At 43.4% G+C, this 24,036-nt stretch overlaps 3 protein-coding genes across 3 annotated transcripts; 2 read left to right on the top strand and 1 right to left on the bottom strand.

The window, feature by feature from the left end:
* The first annotated feature begins 1,354 nt into the window (after window positions 1-1,354).
* Window positions 1,355-3,782, top strand: rpl29 (ribosomal protein L29). Its single transcript, XM_080545479.1, has 4 exons — window positions 1,355-1,394; window positions 1,923-1,974; window positions 2,141-2,205; window positions 3,570-3,782. Exons 2-4 carry the CDS (start codon window positions 1,938-1,940, stop codon window positions 3,681-3,683), a joined length of 216 nt encoding a protein of 71 aa, XP_080401605.1. The 5' UTR covers window positions 1,355-1,394; window positions 1,923-1,937; the 3' UTR covers window positions 3,684-3,782.
* Window positions 3,783-8,183: 4,401 nt separating this feature from the next.
* mkrn2os.2 (MKRN2 opposite strand, tandem duplicate 2) lies at window positions 8,184-10,051 on the top strand (the record flags this gene model as incomplete). The annotated part of the gene is made up of 4 exons (XM_080545969.1): window positions 8,184-8,386; window positions 8,771-8,820; window positions 9,369-9,537; window positions 9,808-10,051. The coding sequence occupies 4 exons, from the start codon at window positions 8,184-8,186 to the stop codon at window positions 10,049-10,051; spliced, it is 666 nt and encodes a 221-aa protein (XP_080402095.1).
* A 1,298-nt stretch (window positions 10,052-11,349) lies between these two features.
* On the bottom strand, window positions 11,350-18,852 carry tsen2 (TSEN2 tRNA splicing endonuclease subunit; the record flags this gene model as incomplete). The annotated part of the gene is made up of 11 exons (XM_080545970.1): window positions 11,350-11,489; window positions 13,026-13,115; window positions 13,528-13,639; window positions 13,949-13,985; window positions 14,915-15,053; window positions 15,641-15,691; window positions 16,654-16,772; window positions 17,259-17,779; window positions 17,918-17,957; window positions 18,134-18,200; window positions 18,682-18,852. The coding sequence occupies 11 exons, from the start codon at window positions 18,850-18,852 to the stop codon at window positions 11,433-11,435; spliced, it is 1,404 nt and encodes a 467-aa protein (XP_080402096.1). The 3' UTR covers window positions 11,350-11,432.
* Between the last annotated feature and the right edge of the window lie 5,184 nt (window positions 18,853-24,036).

Raw genomic sequence — 24,036 nt, forward strand, 5'->3', positions numbered from 1 at the left:
AGGCTTACTGGTGTTCTGTAACACACACACACACACACACACGCACACACACACACACACACACACACACGCACGCACGCACACACACACACACACACACACACAGGCACACGCACACACACACACACACACACACACACAGACGCACGCACGCGCGCGCACACACACGCACACACACACACACACACACACACACACACACACACACACACACACACGGTACCAAGAGTTCATAGACATCCAGTCACGACTGATGTTCTGTGGACAGATAGCGACACCTGCTGGATGCTTTATAAAACTACAACTAGACGTCAAGTAGCGTCACCGACTCTATTAGCCAAGAGCCCCAGAGAGGAGGCGATATCCTAATGCAGGCTCATGGATTGCATATATAATGAAAAGTTAATATTTAGAAAATGTATTGAAAATAATAGCTTCATATTCTGAGATTTCAGAGAGGTCAGGTCAAGAAACTTTTCTTCGCCTATGGCCAGGTGTGTTATTATTGATGTGTATGTAACAGGCTTCATCGTCTCTCAACCGGTTGCGTTTTATTTAATATTTAATTGAATTCACATAATATAGCATCTTCATATCGTACTCATGACCATACACATCTGGCAATCAAAAATAGGCATGAAAACAACTAACCTGAATGAATGAATGAATGAATGAATGAATGAATGAATGAATGGTCTTTATTGTCATTGATACAGGTACCAAACAACGAAATTTGGGAGGGGGGGCTCCCCTGGTGCTAGGAAAAAAAACAAAAACAAGAAGGGAAAAGAGCTGGTTTACATAAATAAAGGCTATGTACACTATCCACTATACTATACTATACAAATAAAACACTGTGCTGTACTCTATGCTATGCTATACCTATTCTAACATTTCCTATTCTCTGAACCTTATGTACCCTAGGGTTGTCATATTGCACATAGTGTTATTGCACATTCATTTAAAGTGTCGCAGTTTGCAGGTTTGAAATGTACACATTTGTGTTTCAGTATTACACTTGATTTCAATCTAGTAGCTGCCATCAATGTGTCTAGATTTGTCTAGATTGCCTAGAACCTAGGTCTTTGCTGTGTTCAGGGCCTGAATGGCCCCGGGGTAGAAGCTGAGCTTCAGTCTGTTTGTCCTTGCGAACATGGTCCTGAACCTAACCTGAACTATATGGAATAAACTAACTGTATGGAAACGATCTATTCAGAAGTTATATTCAGTGCAGCTGATTGAGAAACAGTGCGACATCTTTCCTATAGGTGGCAGTGTCGCCCACAATGAAACATGGCCGGAGCCTCAATGAACTTTCTTGATTCGATGGTTCATAATGTCTTCCGGGGTCGTTCGTTCTCTCTCTTCCGGTTGTCGTCCCGTACGTGTGACAGGTACAGAATTCCCCTCTGGAATTTTCTTCATTCTATCTCCATCCATCCTCTTATATTGTCTATCCATACCGAATATAAGTGTATATATTATATTCAAGGTTCCACCAACAACAAAAGCATAACTATATTTGTTAGATATGTCCCTTCTGTAATGTGGGAAAGTACATGTCGGGGATGCTTAGTGCCCTGTTAGCTCCCGACCAGCCCAAGCATGTAACATGAAGGAGTGTTGATGCTCATGTCCCCGCTGAATGTAGTATAACATGTTACTGCAAATGGCACTGTCAGTTAATGTAGTATTATATGCTAGTGAGGTCAGTAAGGCAGAAATACAGATAGCTAGCAAGCTAAGCACAACACATCTGATGTCAGCCGGTTTCCTGCTGCACTCGCAGGCATGATAATCGCTCACCTTTCGGCGAAATTCGCCGTTTTGAATCCAAAATAGGTGACCTACATTCATACTTTTTCATGCCTGACTCGTCTCAACGGTTTTAGATGTTAACGTTGTTTCTCTTCTGTCAACAGATCACCGAATTAGAAATGGCAAAGTCAAAGAATCACACCACCCACAACCAGTGTGAGTACCGTATCTCTCTGCTGCATGGAATGGAAATGTACGCTAGATTTGATGCTGGCAAAGATTTGATACTGACAGCCTTGATGTTAAACAAGCCATGCAGTAACACTGAAGCCTGATGCTAGCCTGTCTGTAGTTTGTTGACAAGGTCTCCTCTTTTCTACAGCCCGTAAAGCCCACAGGAACGGGATCAAGAAGCCCAGGTCTGATCGCTATGAGTCGTTGAAAGGGGTAAGTACAGAGCTACGGTCACCGTTTAGTTAGTTACTACATTGGTGGAAGTAGAAATCAGAGGACTGCTCATTGCAATGCATGGAGGATATACCATTCCATATTCTATTCCATGAGTTCCAATCAGCCCATTCTCTAATGTCTGCCTCCACTAGTGTACATGTTATGTGGAGGCATTGCGGAGAGGCAGTTAGTCTGTACTGTGTGGATATGGTTGGTGGTGGTCAAGTCAGGTGTGTTGGTGCAGCGCTGAAACAAAACCCTTCTCACCCAGCAGCTCTCCCAAGACTGTCTGCTGCTAGGAGTAGAAAAGAGACTACTAACTCCACAATGTCTCTGCTTATGAGTGTAATAGGTTTTAATAGGTCCAATAGTTTTGGTTGTGGAGACCTTCTTCAGACATGACCGGAACATTCCACCTATTAACCTCTTATGCTGGACGGGCCCAAGTTCTGCTTTAATTTGATTAGTAATTTAATTCTGCACTATGATCTGAGCATATCCACACAACTTAAAGGTGTTACCTTTTTCCTACACACCTGTGCAATAGAGAACTCAGGTGAGCTAAAAACCCCTGTTGGACAGTTCTCCCACTGTAGAGGTGCATTGTGGTTCATTCTCAGCCTGTATGTGCGAGCCTTGCCACATGGTAGAGTTTCCTAGTGATTTTATGTTTCTGGTAGTGTAGAAGTGTTTCCTTCTATGGTGATGCTGTTCAGATGTTCTCCATCTGCCTTCTGTTACGCATTCAAGGTTGTTGTCTTGTTGGCTTCTCTACAGGTAATTCTGCACTGGATTACAATATGGGTGTTTCTGAGACATTGAGAAATGATTGAAGCTTTGGTCAAGCAGAGATGTTAGAGCAGGTTGCCTGGTCTGAGGCCAGTAGAGACCTCAGGTTAAAGGTCCAGATATTACTGTTCTGTCAAGCATGGATTGTCAGGACTGAATGATTTACAAGTTTGAACCCCAGGGAAGGCTGGTGGAGGTAGAAATCGGAGGACGGCGTCATTGTAACGCATGGAATGATCAATGGTCTGTTTGATGGCGTTCCTCGTTCCATGCATTACATAAGCCGGCCCTCCGATTTCTGCCTCCCGTGTAAGTAGAAACTGGAGGCCTCAATGTAATGCAAGGAATGACTGTTGGATTGATGATTCACTTATTTAGTCAAATGTATTGATTGTAAGTCGCTTTGAAATAAGGTGTCTGCTAAATGCCAAAAATGTAAATGATGTCAACCTCATTCCATTCATTACAATGAGCCTGTCTTGGTTTCTACCTCCGCCAGCCTCCCCTGGTGAATGAAGACCCCCATGTTCCTGCTGCCCATTCATACGTCCCTCTCTCTCTCTGTTCTCTAGGTCGACCCCAAGTTCATGAGGAACATGCGTTTCGCCAAGAAGCACAACAAGAAGGGGCAGAAGGCAGCCATCAAGGCCGCGGCCAAGAAAGCGGCGGCGGCACCCAAGCCTTAGATTCCCTAAGATCTGTCTGTCAACGTTCCATAGACTTTGTTTACCATCACAATAAAGCTATGCTTTGTTAAAAAAGAAAAAAAATGAAATCTGGATTCTACATTCCTTTAAAGGTCCCATGTTATGAAAAACTCAGTTCAGTGCTTGTGCTATGCATTGGGGCCCGATGACCCTACTAGCATAGAAACTATGAAATGAAGCAATTCGTTTTTTTTGTGGGCTAAGTATTTCATAGAACATGTGATTCAACAAGCCATTCAGATTTGCCCCAGCCTCACATCACTCTGGGGTAGAGTGGAGTCGGCGCGTATTGATATCCATTGTATTCAATCGGGCTCTGTGATGAACGTTTCCCCAGCCATGTTCATCCGGCCACTACATTCAAAGGGAAACCGATTGTTTCTGTTTAAATGGTTTTGGATTCCACGTTTTGTGGGGAACATGGAGACATTTGTTTTTAAATGTTATTCCCTGGGAATTGTCTGTTTTGCCGTGTTGCCACACAGCGATTCCGCAGAAAACCGCTGATTTCCAGACCTGTGAAACAGCTCAAGAAAAGGACTGAAACTGAGGCGTTTAGAGGCCTTTAAATAAAAATCTGAGTGGTATTTTCAGCAAAAAAACTTGGGGACCCCAGAGACCTACATTAACTTGTAGAAAAAGAGCATAATATGTCTCCTTTAAATTGGAATGGAATGGACTTTATTTGTCATTGCTACAGTACAGGTACCAAACAACGAAATTTAGAAATTGCTTGTTGAATGTTCAGATTAATTGACATGGTCACATACCGCAAATCAAAGTGTAGTTGTCATGTACGTGACATGAATACAGATGTAGAAGCTGTAATGAGATACTTACCTTGAACACTCCTGACCTGTACCTCAGCAGTGCGTGTAGCTGCTGCTGCACACGCTGGCAGCTGACATACTGGCAGCGTTTCTGCTGCGGCTCTAACTCCGGAGCTGCTCCAGCCATTCCTGTCTGTGTACATTGAGTTTTGCCTTTGCATGAGCGGCACGCTGAAAAAATAGGTGGTTGGTGTCGTGGCAGCCAGGGTGCTGGTATATGTGGGCTGTGTAGCTGCTCTAACCTGTTAACATGGGCTGTGTAGCTGCTCTAACCTGTTAACATGTGTAGCTGCACTAACCTGTTAACATGTGTAGCTGCTCTAACCTGTTAACATGGGCTGTATGGCTGCTCTAACCTGTTAACATGGGCTGTATGGCTGCTCTAACCTGTTAACATGGGCTGTATGGATGCTCTAACCCGTTAACATGGGCTGTATGGCTGCTCTAACCTGTTAACATGGGCTGTATGGCTGCTCTAACCTGTTAACATGGGCTGTATGGCTGCTCTAACCCATTAACATGGGCTGTATGGCTGCTCTAACCTGTTAACATGGGCTGTGTGGCTGCTCTAACCTGTTAACATGGGCTGTACGGCTGCTCTAACCCGTTAACATGGGCTGTATAGCTGCTCTAACCTGTTAACATGGGCTGTGTAGCTGCTCTAACCGGTTAACATGGGCTGTATAGCTGCTCTAACCTGTTAACATGGGCTGTGTAGCTGCTCTAACCGGTTAACATGGGCTGTATAGCTGCTCTAACCTGTTAACATGGGCTGTATAGCTGCTCTAACCTGTTAACATGGGCTGTGTAGCTGCTCTAACCGGTTAACATGGGCTGTATAGCTGCTCTAACCTGTTAACATGGGCACTGAAATGAAAAGCACACGCACTGCTGAGGTTGCCACTTGCGATGTGTTGGAGCTGTTAGGGGCTGACACAAACTAGATGGTCTTCTAGTGTTACTTGATGCAGGGTCTCAAACCACACTGCTGAAAAGGACCGCGTACTACCAAGATTAGATTCAACTTTATTGTCCTCGCAGAGTACAAGTACTATACAACGAAATGCAGTTTAGCATCTAACCAAAAGTGCAAATAGTGATATAATAACATGATGTATAAAAAAATAAAACATGACAATTATAGTACCGTAATAGGTAAGTGCAGTATGTGCAGAGGTAGTATTGTAAACATCAGGTATATTCAGTTATGAGCTATATACAGCTATGGTAGCTTGTACAGTGTGGTAGCTTATGTACAGTGTATGTAATGTGCAGATGTATAAAATAAGCTATATCAAGAGATGTGCATATACAGTATGCAAAGGTAGCATTGTAAGTAGTGTAAAGGTTATAGAGTGATCACATTAACCCGTTATTAGTATAGTGTTCTAAATAAAGTGTTCAGTGAGTGAACAGTACACTTTACACATTTTTAACATCACATTTATTATGTCCAACACCATGCCAGTGTCTACATGTGTGAACATGTTTTCTACATTCTGTAGTATAATCAAGAGGTTTCCATCCAGTGGGGGTATGTTTGTGGGTGTAGTTGAAAATTGAAAGTCAATGAATTCATACATACATACCCCATAATGACATAGGATCATCTTTTTGACTACAGAATGTAGAAAATCATGGTTTTCATGTTGAGACTGGTTTGGTACTGGAGATGATGAATATGATATGATATGAATATTCCAAATTGGTAAGTGTCCCTTTAAGATTCAATCATCGATTCTCATTACACCAATGTACTGATGATTGGAATTTAATGATGTGCAAGCAATTATAGAATTATCTTAGCATCATTTGATTACTCTCCCAGATAGTAATTGGCTCTTGGGCTGAGTGTGATATCCTGCATTTCTGAGCATCCTTGAAGTAGAAGATCTTAACATTTGACAACAGCCTTGAATGTCATAAATGATCAGATCCCATGTAAAATGAAATGCCACTTATTTATAAAGGCTTAATGATGCCTTCAAGGCCTGACACTTTACATATTGATGCTGGCAACATTAACATTGTTTTAACATTTATGATAGTAACAATCATTGTTTTGTTTACATGATCCTACCTTATATCCGTATCACATGAAGCATTTAACAAGACAGGCTAGCTCTCATCTCATAATCACAATAGAAGCCCTTCCATTTACTGCTGCTTTGTAGACGTCATCCATGGTGGGAACATTAACGCTAGTGTACCTCAGACACTCGAACCCCCCTAGCGGAGACATGGATCACAACAGTGTGAGAGGGTCTAGGCAGCCATACACTATACTGGAGCACAGTGGAGGCTGGTGGAAGGAGAAGAGGACAGGCTCATTGTAATTCCTGGAATGGAAGGAGGAATGGTACCGAACACGTTCATTCCATACATCACAATGAAGTCGTCCTCCGATTTCGACCTCCACCAGCTTCCCCTGCTGGAGCGTCACTCCTGCGCAGTCACTCCTATCAACCCCTGATATGACATCACAATCACACAAACATGATGAGAACAGAGAGGCGTTCTGTCAACACTGTGGAATAGAATAGAACAGGAAACCATCCATTGTTGTATTTGAAACTTTATTGACATTCTCAAGACCAGTTACAGCAATATCTGCAATATTTAGAATATTTAAAACAACATTGCCACCAGAGGAGGCTGGTGGAGGCAGAAATCGGAGGACGGGTTCATTGTAAATGCATGGAATGGAATAAGGAATGGTATCAAACACACATGCGTTACAATGAGCCCGTCCTCCGATTTCTACCTCCACCAGCCTCCACTGATCGCCACGTCATCATGTATTCCAGTTGACCATTTCAAGCAAGTGTGTGAAACAGTGCACTTGTGTCAACACTTGACCATGAGGTATACAATAGGTTACGTAACCTGAACCCTGACATGTGTGTGATGCAGCAGCGCTGAGTCACCAGCGTTACGTTACCAAAGACCCCAAAGAAACAGGAGCTCATCACAGTTTCTAGGAACAGGGGAGGTTAGTGGAGGTAGAAATCGGATGATCATGGGCTCATTTAAATGCATGGAATGGAATCAGGAATGGTATCGAACACACATACTACTACTGACTGTCTAGATGCCTATCAGAGACTCAAAGCTCACTAATCTAAAGTGTCATCTCAGTAATGCTTATTTGAATGGCTAATCCCAAGTGTTTTTCATTGTTCACCCAGGTCTGTCTCATTGAGATCATAATCTATTTTCAAAGAGAGACCTATTTTTCTAAAAAAACATTTTCAAGAGAGACTCGTTTTTGCTGAAACAATCTGGTGCTGATACTCAGTCTTTCTGTCTGTGTGTGAGGAAGAAAACAGGTAGGCAGGTTATGTTAGACTAGAAGCAACCTGATAGGCTGCTCCGACTGTGACAGATGATAACCCCTCTGTGGACGTCACAGGGCAGAGGAACCCTATCCCCCATGGCTGGTAGTGTCAGTATGGAGCCAGAGAGACAGTTGTGTTGCCAGAGGGAGCAGTGGAACCTCCTGTGTTGCCAGAAGCAACCCGTAGAATCTAGAAGCAGTAGTTAGAATCTAGAACTAGCAGTAGAATCTAGAACCAGCCATAGTGGAACAGCTTGTGTCCTCTGAGGAAGCTGTGGGTCGTCCACCTCCATAGGCTTGTGTTGGCTCTTCATGGAGAAGAGTGTGATCAAGTTCAGCCACTGCAACAAGGACATCTTCTGTTTCTTCGTCCCGGAGAAATGCCCCGAGTGTGACATCAGCTTCAGTGGTCGTCGGTTGGAGGAGGCTCCCATCAGCGTCCCCAACCCCTTCTCCAACGGACACAAGAACCACTGCTCCTTCCTGGTGGCGCCGGCAGAAGAGAACTTACTCAGGTGACACATGTTTCTAACTGGTGACTCAGTCAGGTAGAACTCACTCATCTAACATGTTTATAACTGGTGACTCAGTCAGGTAGAACTCACTCATCTAACATGTTTATAACTGGTGACTCAGTCAGGTAGAACTGGTAACTCACTCAGCTAACATGTTTATAACTGGTGACTCAGTCAGGTAGAACTGGTAACTCACTCAGCTAACATGTTTATAACTGGTGACTCAGTCAGGTAGAACTCACTCAGCTAACATGTTTATAACTGGTAACTCAGTCAGGTAACTTTAGACCAGGTAGTCTGATGCTAATTGGCTGAACACATACAGAGTCTGTTTCGTGCATCTTAATGTGTTGTACATTCATACTGTCTGTTTCTTTCATGCAGGGAGTTTGATGGAGGGTCAGACCTGCACACGGGGATAACAGACACTAATGGTACTCACTTATCACACGTTACAGTACTACATCTTATCTATGCATAACCGTCATGGGCTTTCGCCAGGTTAAAAAACAACGTAACAAAGAAGTGTCCCAGTTTTGTTACAGTATGTTAGGGGTGGCTGGTGGAGGTAGAAATCAGAGGATGGGCTCATTGTAGGCATGGAATGGAATGAGGAATAATATCTGTAAAACAGGTGTTTGATACCATTCCTTATTCAACTGCATGCATTACATTGAGCCTCCCGTCCTCCGATTTCTACCTCCACCAGGCTCCCCTGGTCTCTCTACTGTACATATTACATTATGGAGGGGTAGTGGTGACGTAGTAGAGGATAGTGAGTTGGATTGGTGATCGGAAGGTCACGAATTCAAATCCCACCTGGGAACACCATCACTAGTGTGCCCTTAAGTAAGACACTTAAGCCCTAAGTTACTCCAGGGAGACTGTCCCTGTAATTGTAAGTCGCTTTGGAAAAAAGCGTCAAAATGCAAATGGCTAAAATATGAAAAAAATATTAAAGGTCTCTGATGATGTCATCTAGGAGTGGTCTACAACTACACTAAGACAGGCGTGCGGAGGGACAACCAGGGATGGGAGAGGTGTGTCAGTATCCCTCTAGTCCAACCAGACACGTACAACCTTCTGGACCAGTGGAACCAGTACCTGGAGAAGTTCTCCCAGGCAGAGACCTGGGACCCACACTGGACCAAGTACTGTACACAAAGGGGTAGTGAATTAAAGCCACACTCTGTAAGATGTGGGTCTCGAAAGAGTGGGTTAGGGTTCGTCGTACTGATCTTATGAATTGTCTTCATAGGTCATATTCCTAAAAGTCATAGGGTGTATTTTTATTAGTTGACATTTCAGGAAATTTTACAGACTATGGCTTTAACAAAGGAGAAAGAAAAGTAGTATTGGGAACTAAATGCATCGGTAAACCAGCAAAATATGAAACAAAACGTATCCCGGTTCTTCTGCAGGTTTGATGACGAGAACCACAACTGTTACGACTTCACTCTGACGTTCATAAACTGTATCCTGGCCACCCAGGGCCACCGCGTGCTCAGCAAGGACCAGTTCACTCAGAGCTTCGTGCTGCCTAGGATCAAGAGGGCGTCCAAATACACCACTCTCTGTAAGGAGATCACCCAGAACTACTTCTACATTGTGGACAGCCCTCCAAAAGAAACGGACGAAGGCAGCACCGAGGAAGACAAGGGATGATGAAGGGATGAAGGATAACAACACTTGACTGTTACCAGGTGACTGACAGTTCAACAATTGGGGTTGGACTGACTGCTAACTAACCACCTCCTTACTGCCCTGAGCATCAATGGCGAAATAAAACTTCTCCAACAATTCTATCCTGGCTATAAAGCAAGCTTCTATCCAGGTTGTCTATGAGTTATGATGGCGCCCCAAATGACGATGATGCTCTTTAGACCTCACCTGTAACACTGTCACAGTCTCGTGAGTTCTACCTGTATGTTGTACACCCCTACACACCTGTACCTGTACGTTGAATCTGGGTGTTGACCATTGTGTTTGAAAATGTTTACATATTAAAATGTTTATTTGATGATGTGAAACGATCTGTTTTATGTGGTGTGATTGAAAGACAAACATGAAATAAGGGAAAAAAGTATAATACATTCAGATCTTGCAGAGACTGAAATTGCCGTTAACTCAAGTCTCACTGATTAGTCCACCCTGGAGTGTCTAATAGGGGAGGCTGGTGGAGGTAGAAATCAGAGGACAGGCTCATTGGATGCATGGAATGGAATGAGGAATGCATTTACAATAAGCCTGTCCTCCGATTCCCACCTCCACCAGCCTTCGCTGGTGACTAACGTTGATGTGCCTTCGTTGTTGGGGTTTGTTTGTTGTGACAGTAAACACAATCCTGTGCTGGAACTAAACAGCTAATTATCCATGTGTCCTGGGTTGTTACATTACATTGGGCTTAACACCTAATACCTAGCTGAGCACGTGAATCCTAAGTCTAGCACAATGACTTCATTATCTTTCATTTCTGTTGATTAAAAATGTAAAGGGCCAATGACCTTGCATTGTAGCTTGGTGTATGAATGGGTGAATGAGAGGCCATTGTAAAGCACTTTGGAATAAGGCGCTATATAAGAGCAGTCCATTTAACACACAGGGGAGTTGGTTACAGTTACATTTTGGGCATTTAGCAGACGCCTTTATCCAAAGCTAAGTAAATGAGTCATCTATCCATCAGACATCAACATTCATTAAACTAAATACATTTACTTCAACAACTTTAGTGTCCTGACTGAACCAGGTTGGAATGATGTATAATTTATAAATGTCCAAAAGCAACCATATTCATTGGACATGTTGTGGATCTCAGTATGCATGACACCGCTACCATACCTCCCTTACACAGTCAGGTTGACTTGGTGGTTGGTGTGAGTCGACTGATGCTGATGGCATGTTCAAAACATGTTTAATGATATGTTCACACACAAGTTACAAGAGAACAGGTATTCAACTTCAAACTTATACAGCACCATTCACACTGTGATCATTCGATTATTTTATATACATATCAGAATAAAAAGAAAAAACTAAGGCTTGCAAGTTATATTTCATCCGTCTCGCGTTCTTTAGAAGATAGCCATCTGCTCATCAGGATCTCCTGGAAAGAAAAGAAAAGAGGTTTAGATAATGAGGTGGGAATATCCCAATGACTTGCCAAAGTATAATCAACCAACATCCTCTTTTCAATCACATATCCTCAAAATTCCCCTCAAAAGTGTGGAATGTGGAAAGCACAGACCAACAGCGGATCCACTTCAATTCACGGTTATTGCCACATTGTTTGGACCACTCGCCAAATTCTCTTTATAGCAACAGAACATTCTGGAAGTGGTGGGCAGGTGACTATTATTAACCTATTATTATTATAGCCTATTATATTACTATTATAAGACTCAGGTTTCCGTGTTCAGTGATAAGCCATTCATTTAGAAAAAAAACGCAAGCAAGAGTTTTCTGAGGATGGACTTGTGCTCTGGTTGGCAGAGAGTGGGAAAGAGAGGGAGAGAGAGGGAGGGAGAGGGAGAGAGAGGGAGGGAGAGAGGGAGAGAGAGGGAGGGAGAGAGGGAGAGAGAGAGGGAGAGAGAGAGAGGGAGAGGGAGAGAGAGGGAGGGAGAGGGAGAGAGGGAGGGAGAGAGAGGGAGAGAGAGAGAGGGAGAGAGAGGGAGAGAGAGAGAGGGAGAGCATTGAGAAAGTATTGGTTTGGTAAAAACATGGAATTGAGAAAGTTTCCACCATACAGAGCATCCAGAAAGTATTCACAACCCTTCACTTTTCCCACATTTTGTTATGTTACAGCCTCATTCCAAAATGGATTAAATAAAAAACACGCAATACCCCATAATGACAAAGCGAAAACGCTTTTTTTAGAAATCTTTGCAAATGTATTAACAATAAAACACTCAAATATCACACATAAGTATTCACTCCCTTTGCGCAATACTTTGTTGAAGCACCTTTGGCAGCAACGACAGCCTCAAGTCTTCTTGAGCCCTTCTCTCCCCCCCGATTGCTCAACTTGGCCGGGCGGCCAGCTCCAGGAAGAGTCCTGGTGGTTCCAAACCTCTTCCATTTACGAATGACGGAGACCACTGTGCTCTTTGGGACCTTCAATGCTGCAGAATTCCTTTTGTACCCTTCCCCAGATCTGTGCCTTGATACAATCCTGTCTCGGAGGTCTACAGACAATTCCTTTGACTTCATTGCTTGGTTTGTGATCTGACATGTGCACTGTCAACTGTGGGACCTTATATAGACAGATGTGTGCCTTTCCAAAACATGTCCAATCAATTGAATTTACCACAGGTAAATCAAGTTGTAGAAACATCTCAAGGATGATCAGTGGAGACAGGATGCACCCGAGTATCATAGCAAAGAGAGTGAATACTTATGTGCATGTGATATTTGAGTGTTTTATTTTTAACACATTTGCAAAGATAAAAAAAACAAAAACGTTTTCACTTTGTCATAATGGGGTATTGCGTGTAGAATTTTGAGTTTTTTTTTTGTAATAAGGCATAACAACATGTGGAAAAAGTGAAGGGGTGTGAATACTTTCCGGATGCACTGTATATCTCACTGGATAGGATCGCCTCTCAGGAGTAAATGGAGAGAGTAATGGGAATTCATATGTCACCTGAACTTTGACCCTGGTGAGACACTTTGGAGAGGACATGTCTTCCTCAGTCAGGTCTGCTGGGTAGATGACATAACACAACATCAGCTCCTGGAATAGAAAGAAAGAAAGAAACAAACAAACACACACCACACCAAAAATATATACACATCAACAACAGAAAAACACCAATTGGGGGAGACAACTTCAACTAAAAGATGTGGGTGTATGGTAGTGTATTTGTAGTAGGTGTACTGTAGTGAATTTGTAAGTGTATTTGTAAAACAGAGACAGAGACTGTGTGTGTGTTCAACAGTTGTGAAAGTGTGTTACCTTGGAGACAGCGGGTGTGTGTGTGTGTGTGTTCAACAGTTGTGAAGGTGTGTTACCTTGGAGACAGGGACAGCGGGTGTGTGTGTGTGTGTGTGTGTGTGTGTGTTCAACAGTGGTGACGGTGTGTTACCTTGGAGACAGCGTGTGTGTGTGTGTGTGTGTGTGTTCAACAGTGGTGACGGTGTGTTACCTTGGAGACGTTGCCAGTGATCCTGTTGAGGGCAGAGAGGGTTCTCCAGGTGAAGGGACGCATCGCTGCTCCTCCGAACGAGCCGTCGACCCTCTCCACCACCACAGAGTAGCTACGGGAGGAGGGGAGGAGGGGAGGAGGGGAGGAGGGGAGAGAAGAAGAGAGGAGAGGGGAAGGAAGGGGAGAGGAGAGGGATAGGGAGAGAACATCTCAGTCTTAACCACTAACTACGCCAACACAACCCGACAGAGGGGAGTTTCTCAGAAGCTTTGGAGCACCAAGGTCATCTTAAGTCCACAATGGACCTACGGTAAGATTCTCTTTGTGCTATAAAATGATGTTAGCGCTACGCAGACTTTAGGAAACGTCACTCCAGATCAACTGAGGTACGTGAGGGTGCTAGAATCAACTACACACTAACCTGGCGTGGTAGAACGGCGGCCCTTTCCGGTAAAGCACTGCATGAAAGATTGAAGAAGAAGAAGAAGAAATATTGTTAATAGAAAGCAAATCTGACCGACAGCAGGACATTCTCTGATTACACCACATACTGTCATCGTGAGTGGCTTGCTTGGGATGATAGATCCAATCACGTGATGAGCGCCTGGCTTTGTTGTTTGTTTTCCTGGCCTGATTTATGAGACAGAGACCGAGGACGCACGCCAAGGAGGGCAGGGAAAGCGAAGCTTAGGGTTTGTGAATAATTCACCCGCGGGCTCGGAGGTGTTACTGACACCCGCTGGAAACTCTGTGATTCATTACACCCCCCTGGCACGATCACACCAATCAGGTGAAGACAGGAAGTAGGTCATGTGAGACAGGAAACCCAGATCTGTGTTGTCTTGTCATGAGCCATCGTCCCAATTTGTTTGGAACACGACTCCTCACGCATCCTCTCCTCCACTTCCTCAGAAAGCCGTCGTTACAGGATACGTCAGGGGAGGAATCTCCAACAACAATCTTCTCCTCCAGTGTTGTTTTCTGGGCCCAGAGTCAGAACCTGACCGACCTCTAACTCGATATCTGAGGTGACTTTCTGACATCTTAGCACTGATCATCAGGTCCATTACCTACAACAATGGACGTAGGATGATCCTTTCCAGACCTTTTTCCAGAAACTCGCCCTTGTCCGGCCGTGAAAAGAGAAACAGGGTCAGCCGCTCCATCTACATACAGGGCTGACTGACTCACACGTCATTAATACTGCAGGAGAACGTGTGCTAGTTCCAGACAACCCCCCGGGACACCTTAACTCTCCTTTTCTCTCTCTCTCTCTCTCTCTCTCTCTCTCTCTCTCTCTGAGAGAGATGGCGATGATGAGTGAGAGGAAACAAGTAGCCCAGCCAGTCTACACCTGTGTGTGTGTTTCAGTACCACAGACACTCACCGAGGTCGGTCCCGTACTTCAGGCCCGGCTTGGGCACCCATCCTTTGCTGCGGAAGTAGTGGTAGGCCATGTAGGAGGTCTCAAAGTGGGGCTGGTGCGAGCGGAACATCCCCCACAGCTGGAGCACAGACAGCGGCTCCTGAGGTAATACAACAGATAGATAGATGAAGAAGACTAAAAAAAAAAAGATTTTTATCTATATATATATGTTACGGTACATGTGGGAAAACTAGGGTTAGGTGCTAGGGTGCTACGGTTAGGGTTAGGGGTAGGGGTAGGGGTAGGGTTAGACATGCCAGCATGTACCAAGTCGACGTAGCACCTAACCCTAACCCTAGTTTTCCCACATGTACCGTAACATATATATATATACAGTATACAGTGGGGGAATAAGTATTCAACATATCACAAAGTATTAAATACATTTCAGTTAGCGTGTTCAATACTTTCCTGTGTCATTCCACTCTATTGCGCATAGCTTTTCTTACGGATTGGAATGTTACAATTTCTTTAGCTGTGTAGTTTTATTGAGTCAACACCTATGTTTGGTCTAAATGTCATGTGAAGGAAAGTGATGGAAATATGTTGAATAAAAAAATTGTTGATGCGTTGAATACTTATTTCCCCGCACTGTAGATAGATGAGGAAGACTCAAATGTAACTACCATGGACGGTGACAGCGAAGGCTTCAGTTAAGACAATGTTTAGATGAAGGGAGCTGCTTACCTCATTGTAGTAAACTGAAAGGCACCCCAATGCGTAGACCAAGAAAAAAGCCTAAAAAACAGAACAATATTTGCGTTCAGTTCAGTGGAATGGATTACAACAATAGATATATAGAGATGTATTTGTTCAGGAGGCTACAGCACACACTTCTCTTGATTTATAGACTTGTGGATGTCTCTGCAGGACTGACACACGCACTGACACTGTCAGGACGCACACACGTACGTACGTACGCACACACACACACGTACACACACGTACACACGCACACACGTACACACACACACACGTACACACACACACACACACACACACACGTTGGAGAGGTCAGTCTGGCCTGTAAAGGTGAGTTATCACACCTCAGGCTCCGCATGCTAACAGCTCTGAGGTCACCATGCGTCCACAATCAGCTCCATTACTCTAATCTACTCCTTAACAGTTTTAACAGTCTAAATCTCACCGGGAGGTACGACAAACACAGCAGAACCCGCCTGACAAATCAAACCAAAACATCCCTGATCCACGTGGACTGTTGAGTGTGACCCTTGGATTATCCCCCTGGGGCCGTACTGCTGGAAACACCCAGAGGGGGTTCACCACATTCCTGACGGTTATGTTAATGACAAACATAATAATACGTCGAATAACAATCATATAATATGAAATAGTGTTCTATTCGGCTATGTCAGCAGCACGTTGATCTGCTCCTGAAGGGAGGAGGGTTGAGTTAGTGAGCGAGGACAGAGAGGGGCCCAGGCGGAGAGGACCTGGGAGAGAGGGCAAGGAGGGGCGGGACCGGGCTGTTGCTCTCGCAGATCAGTCACTTATTTTTCTTGGCGTCCATCTTAGTTCCTCCTCCTCCTTCATCATCAGAACCAGCTGAGACAATAAGCCCGTAACTCAGATTGTTGTTCCGCCCTCACGTAACAGTGGATCTCTGGTTAAGACCAGAAGCGTGAGGAGTGTTACCTCCCAGTGAGATGGGGGAGCGGAGGCGGGCCAGGACCACTCACCTCCTCCCGGGACAGCTGGAGGAACTCCAACAGGCTGAACGGGTTGATCAGGCACAGCCTCGTCCCCGGTCCCCGGCCCGTCTTCAATAGAGATGATACCAACGCACACGGGTTAGAATCTTGTACACCGGTGAGACTTAACTCTAGGGAAGGGGAGGCTGGTGGAGGTAGACATCGGAAGACGCGGGGCTCATTGGAACGCACGGAACGGAATGAAGATCGCTACCGAGTTGCTAAGATCGATACCGTTCTTCGTTCCGTTCCGTGCGTTAAAATGAGCCCCGTCCTCCGACGTCTTACCTTCACCTTACCTCCTCCGGCCTCCACTGCCCTAGGGGTCTAGGTCTCTTGAACTAAACAGAACAAACAAGGGCGTCGCAATCTAAACGGAATACAAACAGACAGATTTACAATGATTAACAAAGGTTTATGTGACAATGAAGACAAATGTGAATCTATGAATCTAACTCAGCAATTTCTCATCTGCTATCATAAAACTATTGTGCCTTTAACCCTGACCGAAGAAAATGTCGGGAGTAGGAACAGTAGATGACTAATGGATGCTCCCATATGGATGCGAGAGCAGCTGTTGTTTATTAAAAGACTTGCCTCTCCCTCCTCCTCCTCCCCATCCCCTTTCTCCTCTTCCTCCACCAAGACATACTCGTATCCAGGGTCGGACAACGGACAGTCCGCTTTAGTCTGAGTGTCTGTCTTCGGCACGCAGTCCTCCAGCGCCGGACGACAGCCACAGTGCGTGATCCAGTCGTCATGCCTGGGGCACTTGACCTGAGCCAGGGCCTTCTGATCCACCTGCTCGGGCTCCAGGGGGTGGAGGCGGGCCAGGGGGTCAAACTCAGGGTTCCCCTGCCGCCGGGGCCTCTTGGCCTGGGGAGTGTCACTGTCCTGCTCGGCCTCCCTGGAGGCTTCAGCCCTGTCCTCCGCTGTCCTCTCGGGGCTGTGTGAGCCCTCTGCTCCCTCATGTCCATTCTCCTCTCCAGTGACCTCCTCTCTGTGTCCCAGCTCCACTGGGTGAGAGAACCTCTGGAGTGTTTGATTGATAGCTTCCTCCTCCAATCCCTGAGCCAGAAGGACTTCCCGCGCCCAGCTCAGGTGTTTCTGATACCTGGGTGAGAGAGAGATGATAGACAGGTCATTAGTGGGCCTTACAAAAAAGTCAGTAGGGATGAATGGAAACTTCTGGAACGACGAGGTCATGCTGTATGAGGAAACAGTAGTATGGTATGAATCTTGAGCGACTTACTTGGAGAATGGAATGACAGGTAGACAGCGATCACCATACTCTACAAATATAAATACGATCAATTAAATGAATTGAACTCATTGCTGTTCTCTCCAAATAGGTGATTGATCTACAGATCAAAGACAATAATAACTCAATAGTAATTTGTCTGATGCTTTTTAAGACACAAGTATGATCACATTGACAGAGAGTGATGTTGGAGAGAGTGACACTCACTTTCCCAGTGCTGAGAGATGCTGTGATCAGGTCTAGCTCTCGATAAGATGCCTTTGCCAAAGAAACCCTGAATCACAGGATGACAAAGTGAATAGTGAAATTGAAGTAAAGACAAGAACAGCTCAGTCAATCCTAAAGGAATATCCCAGTCATATTGGCTGTAACAGTGAACGTCCGTGTAAGTGAATAGTAAGTCTTTTCATGGGGCCAAAATCTCTGATAAAGATAAATCGTGACGTTAGAATTATAAGGTTCTATCTCAATTTTGGGCAAAATTGAGTTTTTTACATAATCTGATCCATTAGGTGTTTATTAATGCCTGTGTGGTGTTGTTTTTAAAATGTTGACATTTTTGAGTTAGTAATTCATAAAATACAAAGGTTCCATCTCACAAAACATAATGGAATGTAAAAACTTTGATGCTCAATATCTCTGAACTACCCTAAACGGAGATAGAACCTTATAATTCTAAACGGAGATAGAACCTTATCATTCTAAACGGAGATAGAACCTTATCATTCTAAGCTCACGCAGATCTGCGCACCGACCTTGCCATATACAGCTTGTATATCTTCCCGATCCCTGACCACTACATGCTGGTTGACCATGTCCCCCCTGTAGAGGGCATCCTCTGCTGCCAGCGGGACAGGGAACGGGGCTTCGTACGCCTCATACACCCTGGGCCGGCGCTTGGGAGGCTGGAACACGGCCTCCGACATGGCATCTACCGATCTACAGGAGCGACGGGGTGATACGCAACCGAGAAAGCAAACGTTACACCTAAGTTTACATAGCAACTCACGTGTGTTCTGTTTAGTGTTACTGTGTATTAACTCCGATGGGGAAGCCGATGTATCTAACTTAAGTTCCTAGACGCATAGACTGATATGAATGAATGAATGAATGAATGAATGAATGGTCTTTATTGTCATTAATATAGTACAGGTACCATACAACGACATTTGGGAGGGGGGGCTCCCCTGGTGCTAGGAAACAAATACTAATATCTAATATCTACTAAAATACAAAAATACTGATATCATTTCAGGAAAAAAAGTCACTCTCACAAACTGGGCGTACATAAAATAGCATTACCAACACATGGTAGACTAATTTATTATTATTTATTTTCTTTTGGAAAGACCATTCCATTTCGACTGTTTTTCCTGATACATATTTCACTGCATGGACTCGGTAGTTACAGGAGTAATAGCGGTTGACATCCTGTGGGGGGAGTTGTTAGTCTGGTGATTCATTTGGGTCAGGCTCCTGTAGAGCTCCTGACTGCTGAGTACATTTTGGTTTGAATAAGGGCCAATACCTCTCAGAAACCATTGGGTTGATGCATAGAATAATGAGTTCTCTTCAAACAATTCCGAGGCCTACATCAAGGCATGGATTGATTGATAAATGACAGAGCAATTTAACATTGTATTTTGACTACAGTATGAAGCAAAGTTGATATGGTTGAGTTGAGTTGAGAATGTTTATTTTGGTCCCCTATACAATTCACAATACAGATATAAAACATTTACACAGTCACAATTCATAACACCAGGACCAAAAAGGTGTAGGCTGAAGCCGTGGCTTATTGCGCCTACCCTTGTTACATGCATGTTGTTGTTGTTTTTTCCCCCCCATGCATGCATAATCAAAACATTGAAACTTTTACAAACAAAATGTCACTTACGCATGTCAACAAAAGTTCAAAAATACCAAACAAAAACTATATTTAAACCTCTGTTTTATACTTGTTAATCATCTTATTTTAAAATAATTTTTAAAATCCTTTTAGTGTACTACACATTTTCATTTCCTTTTCAAAAGTATTCCATAAGTTTACTGCTTTAACTGTACACCTTTACATCTTTGTTTTGCATTTGTTCTAATCTTTGTTTTCATAAACATACATATTCCTCTGAGTTCGTAATTACTCTGTCTAACTTGAAATAGTCTCTGGATACAGTCTGGAAGCATCTTATTTTTTTACTTTATACATTACTTGTGCCATTTTGAAGTCCACCAATTCTTTAAATTTGAGATCATAGGTGTTTATAAATAATTTGTTATGGTAACAGTGTCAAGAAATGCTGTCGAGCAGTAGTTCCACTACACGTTGCTCAACTACTTTACACGTTTCACTACATTTTGCTGTAGCTCGGGGGAACTAAATTCTAAATTAAGTAGTACTAACTACTAAAAGTAATAACTACTTTTTTTCTCCATGTAACAGTGTAGTGAGCGACTGTCACTACTCACTACATTTCCCCTCCAAAACAAAACAGGACATAAAATAATGACTATTATTCCATCCATTGAACTTCAGATGTCCCCATTATTTATTCCCTCACTGCTATCCCTCTCCCCACTTTGCAGCACCTCACCTGTTTTTATCTTTGGACCAACTAGTTTCAATGTAGTGAACTGCTTTTTAAAAGTATAGCTTTAATTTGACAAACTATATTTCTCTTAAGGTTAACTTCAGTGTAGTTCAATCTCTTCCCTTGTAAAGTAAACAGTCATTTAGTTGAATCCATTTTCAGAGTAGCTTCCCCAACACTGTCAGAAAGAAATCAATCAGTTTAAGTGGTGTTACTTCAGTCTGGCCACTCTTAGATTGCCAATAGGAATAGCGCTTATTACAAATCAAGTTTAATATGACGCAATTTCATCCTAAATGCTTTCCAACTCTTGCCAAATCGCCGTATTGTTTCAATGATTCATTTCGATGCTACCTCATCAGAGAGGACGGTCATGTGCCAGTTCTTACTCAAGGGTATTGCCTTGGTAAAAGGGCAAAGGACAGTGGGGCAAAGGTTAAGTGTCGCAGTCCTCTAGGGATGTCTAGAGATTATGTCATTTTGACCTTTCTTCACACATGTAGATGAGGTGGTTTGGAATCATGCTTGCTGGGTGAGTAACCATGAGACCATGTGACTAGCCATGAGACCTCGTAAGGTTCGAAATGTGCACCTTACTTCATTAATATCAAGCTGCAGGATACAATTCTGCGAATCCTCAATAATGGTGTCCTAGGCCAACAGGGTGGACACAGACTGGAGTTGGATAGAAAGACTCTGAAGATTCTGGCGGCTGTTTTGGAACAATGGGGTTCTGCCTTGTCCCAAGGTTATGGCTCAGAACTGCTCTCTCAATCAACTTCATCATTTCACAAGAAAAGAGAAATAAGTTTGGCAATTATTTATCTGTCTATGGGGAGAGATTGAGAACACGCCCTAGACATGATTGTTAGGGTCTCATTTTCAACACATATTTCAAGTGGAAAAGAACTGTAGATTTGTCCAGTACGCCATGTCAATGTGCGTAGTGATTATGTCAATAACACTCAAAGAGTTTCAATTCGAGTGACAATTTAAAGCCACTAATTTATTAAAATCTCAGTGCGCATTGTTAGAATCAATGACATGAGATGGAAAGAATCCACTTCTGAGACAAAGGATCTACCAGAGGAAGCAATGCTTGAGGGAGAGGTCACACACTTATGAGAATGTGTAGGTGGGCGGATGGCATACTTGGTTGGAGAATTAGGCGGGTTTGAAAAGTTTGTGTGGCCAAGAAGACAATATTCCTTCTCCTTTAGATTTTAGATTAGATTTTAGATGTTTATGTCCATCTGATTAGATTGAGATTTTTGTACACATTGGATTGAGTGAGGAAGTGTTGTAGAATATGATTTTGACTAACTTAACAAATGTTGTTTTCTTACATCCATCAATAGGCCTATTTCAAAACAGCTCAATATGCTTGAAGGAATTTCAAGCTATGAACTTATTTTGTCATAGTGTCTATGGCTGTGATCTGTGTCGTAGTGTTTAATACGCCTCGATGGCTGTGATTTATGAGTAGTAGGTGTTAATGATAACATACATATACTGGGGTTGGTACTACTGTATAAACATTATAACCACCAACGGCAATTTGCTTAGGCGTGCTCGTAAAAAGTGAGTGTGAAAGTTAGGAATTGTGTCATTTCAATTTGTCTAAATAATAACTGGTGATTGCAGGGTGTGAGACACTCCTCAGCTTTGTGCCACACATGAATGCCTGAAAAAAGCTGTCTAGCATGGTTGTCTTTTCACACCAGAACATAACTCATTTTAATGTCGTGTTCCAGTCAAATGGGAAGAAATCAAGCGGTACCAAGCCGCCTACGGCCTCTGTGGGCAGTCTGCTGTCAGCACAAATGCAATCATCACAAAATGTCAGGAGAGATATTATATTACAACAACTTCTTAGTTAGGATATCTTAGGTTAGCTTAGGCTGGTTAGGCTTGCTTCTTTTAGCTTATAGTTAGGCTAACTGAGGTTAGTTAGAGTGGTTAGTTGGTTTGGTTTGGTTTAGTTTAGGAGTTAGGTTAGCTTACAACAAAATGTGGTCGATTTTTTGGGGAAGCTACTCTTAATATAAAAATTACCAGCTCAGTGACCTTGCGGTTAGAGTGTCCGCCCTGAGATTGGGAGGTTGTGAGTTCGATCCCCGGCCGAGTCATACCAACGACTATAAAAATGGTACCCAATGCCTCCCTGCTTGGCACTCAGAATCAAGGGTTGGATAGGGGGTAAGACCCTGCAACATACCAGCGTCCAGGGGGTGTACTTGTACATCAAGCTGCCTCAAGCTATGGAAACAGGAGATGGGCCATTAGGCTCGAGAACCATCGGTTCTCAAGGCTACTCACTACTACTCTTGAATGAATGAATGAATGAATGAATGGTCTTTATTGTCATTGATATAGTACAGGTACCATACAACTTTGGGAGGGGGGGCTCCCATGGTGCTAGGAAAAAAAAAACTAAAAACAAGAAGGGAAAAGAGCTGGTTTACATAAATAAAGGCTATGTACACTATCCACTATACTATACTGTACAAATAAAACACTGTGCTGTACTCTATGCTATGCTATACCTATTCTAACATTTCCTATCTCTGAACCTTATGTACCCGAGGGTTGTCATATTGCACATAGTGTTATTGCACATTCATTTAAAGTGTCGCAGTTTGCAGGTTTGAAATGTTCACAGTTGTGTTTCAGTATTGCACTTGATTTCAATCTAGTAGCTGCCATCAAATTGGCAAAATACATTTAAAAGAAATTAAAGTGGAGAAGAGCTGTAGGTTTGTCCAGCCGTCCAGTATAGAAATGACAGCTAAGACATGCGGTAGGCTATACAAGTACAGAACTGACACAAACATAATGAGCTTTTAAGTTGAGGGTTATTTCAGACTCACCAGCAGGTGTGGCTCATCGGCACAAAACAACAATCTTCACACTATGCTGGAATCCCTGCTCTATGTTTAACCAGCACAGGAGATAGAGAGAGTGCTGCTTTTGTGGATACAAACACGAACACGCTATTATTAAAACAAAAAACATGACTTCCTTAACCGAATGCTATCTTTGGACATATTCCTTTAAGAACTTTTCAGAACAGGAAAAATATACTTTTCAAAATTATTTGGCAGAATCACTCAAAAATCTTGGCAGGACCTAGTCAGCTGAGACCGGCTACTAACAAAGTAAGGATATGCTGACACAACATAAATAACATATTTAATCATCATCATCATAGAAAACAGCCAGTAGGCTTGTTGCCAGAATACCCACCTGCCAACTCTAAACTTTATTTTTAGGGCCAGGCCAACCCCGTCTCTCTCTCTCTCTCTGTCTCTCTCTCTCTCTCTCTCTCTCTCTCTCTCTCTCTCTCTCTCTCTCTCTCTGTCTCTCTCTCTCTCTCTCTCTCTCTCTCTCTCTTGTTCTCTGTCTCTCTCTGTCTCTCTGTCTCTCTATCTGTCTCTCTCTCTCTCTCTCTCTCTTGCTTGTTCTCTCTCTCTCTCTCTCTCGCTTGTTCTCTCTCTCTCTCTCACTTGTTCTCTCTCTCTG

Source organism: Nansenia antarctica (genome assembly GCF_963989245.1).
Source record: "Nansenia antarctica genome assembly, chromosome: 15".
Lineage (NCBI taxonomy): Eukaryota > Metazoa > Chordata > Actinopteri > Argentiniformes > Microstomatidae > Nansenia > Nansenia antarctica.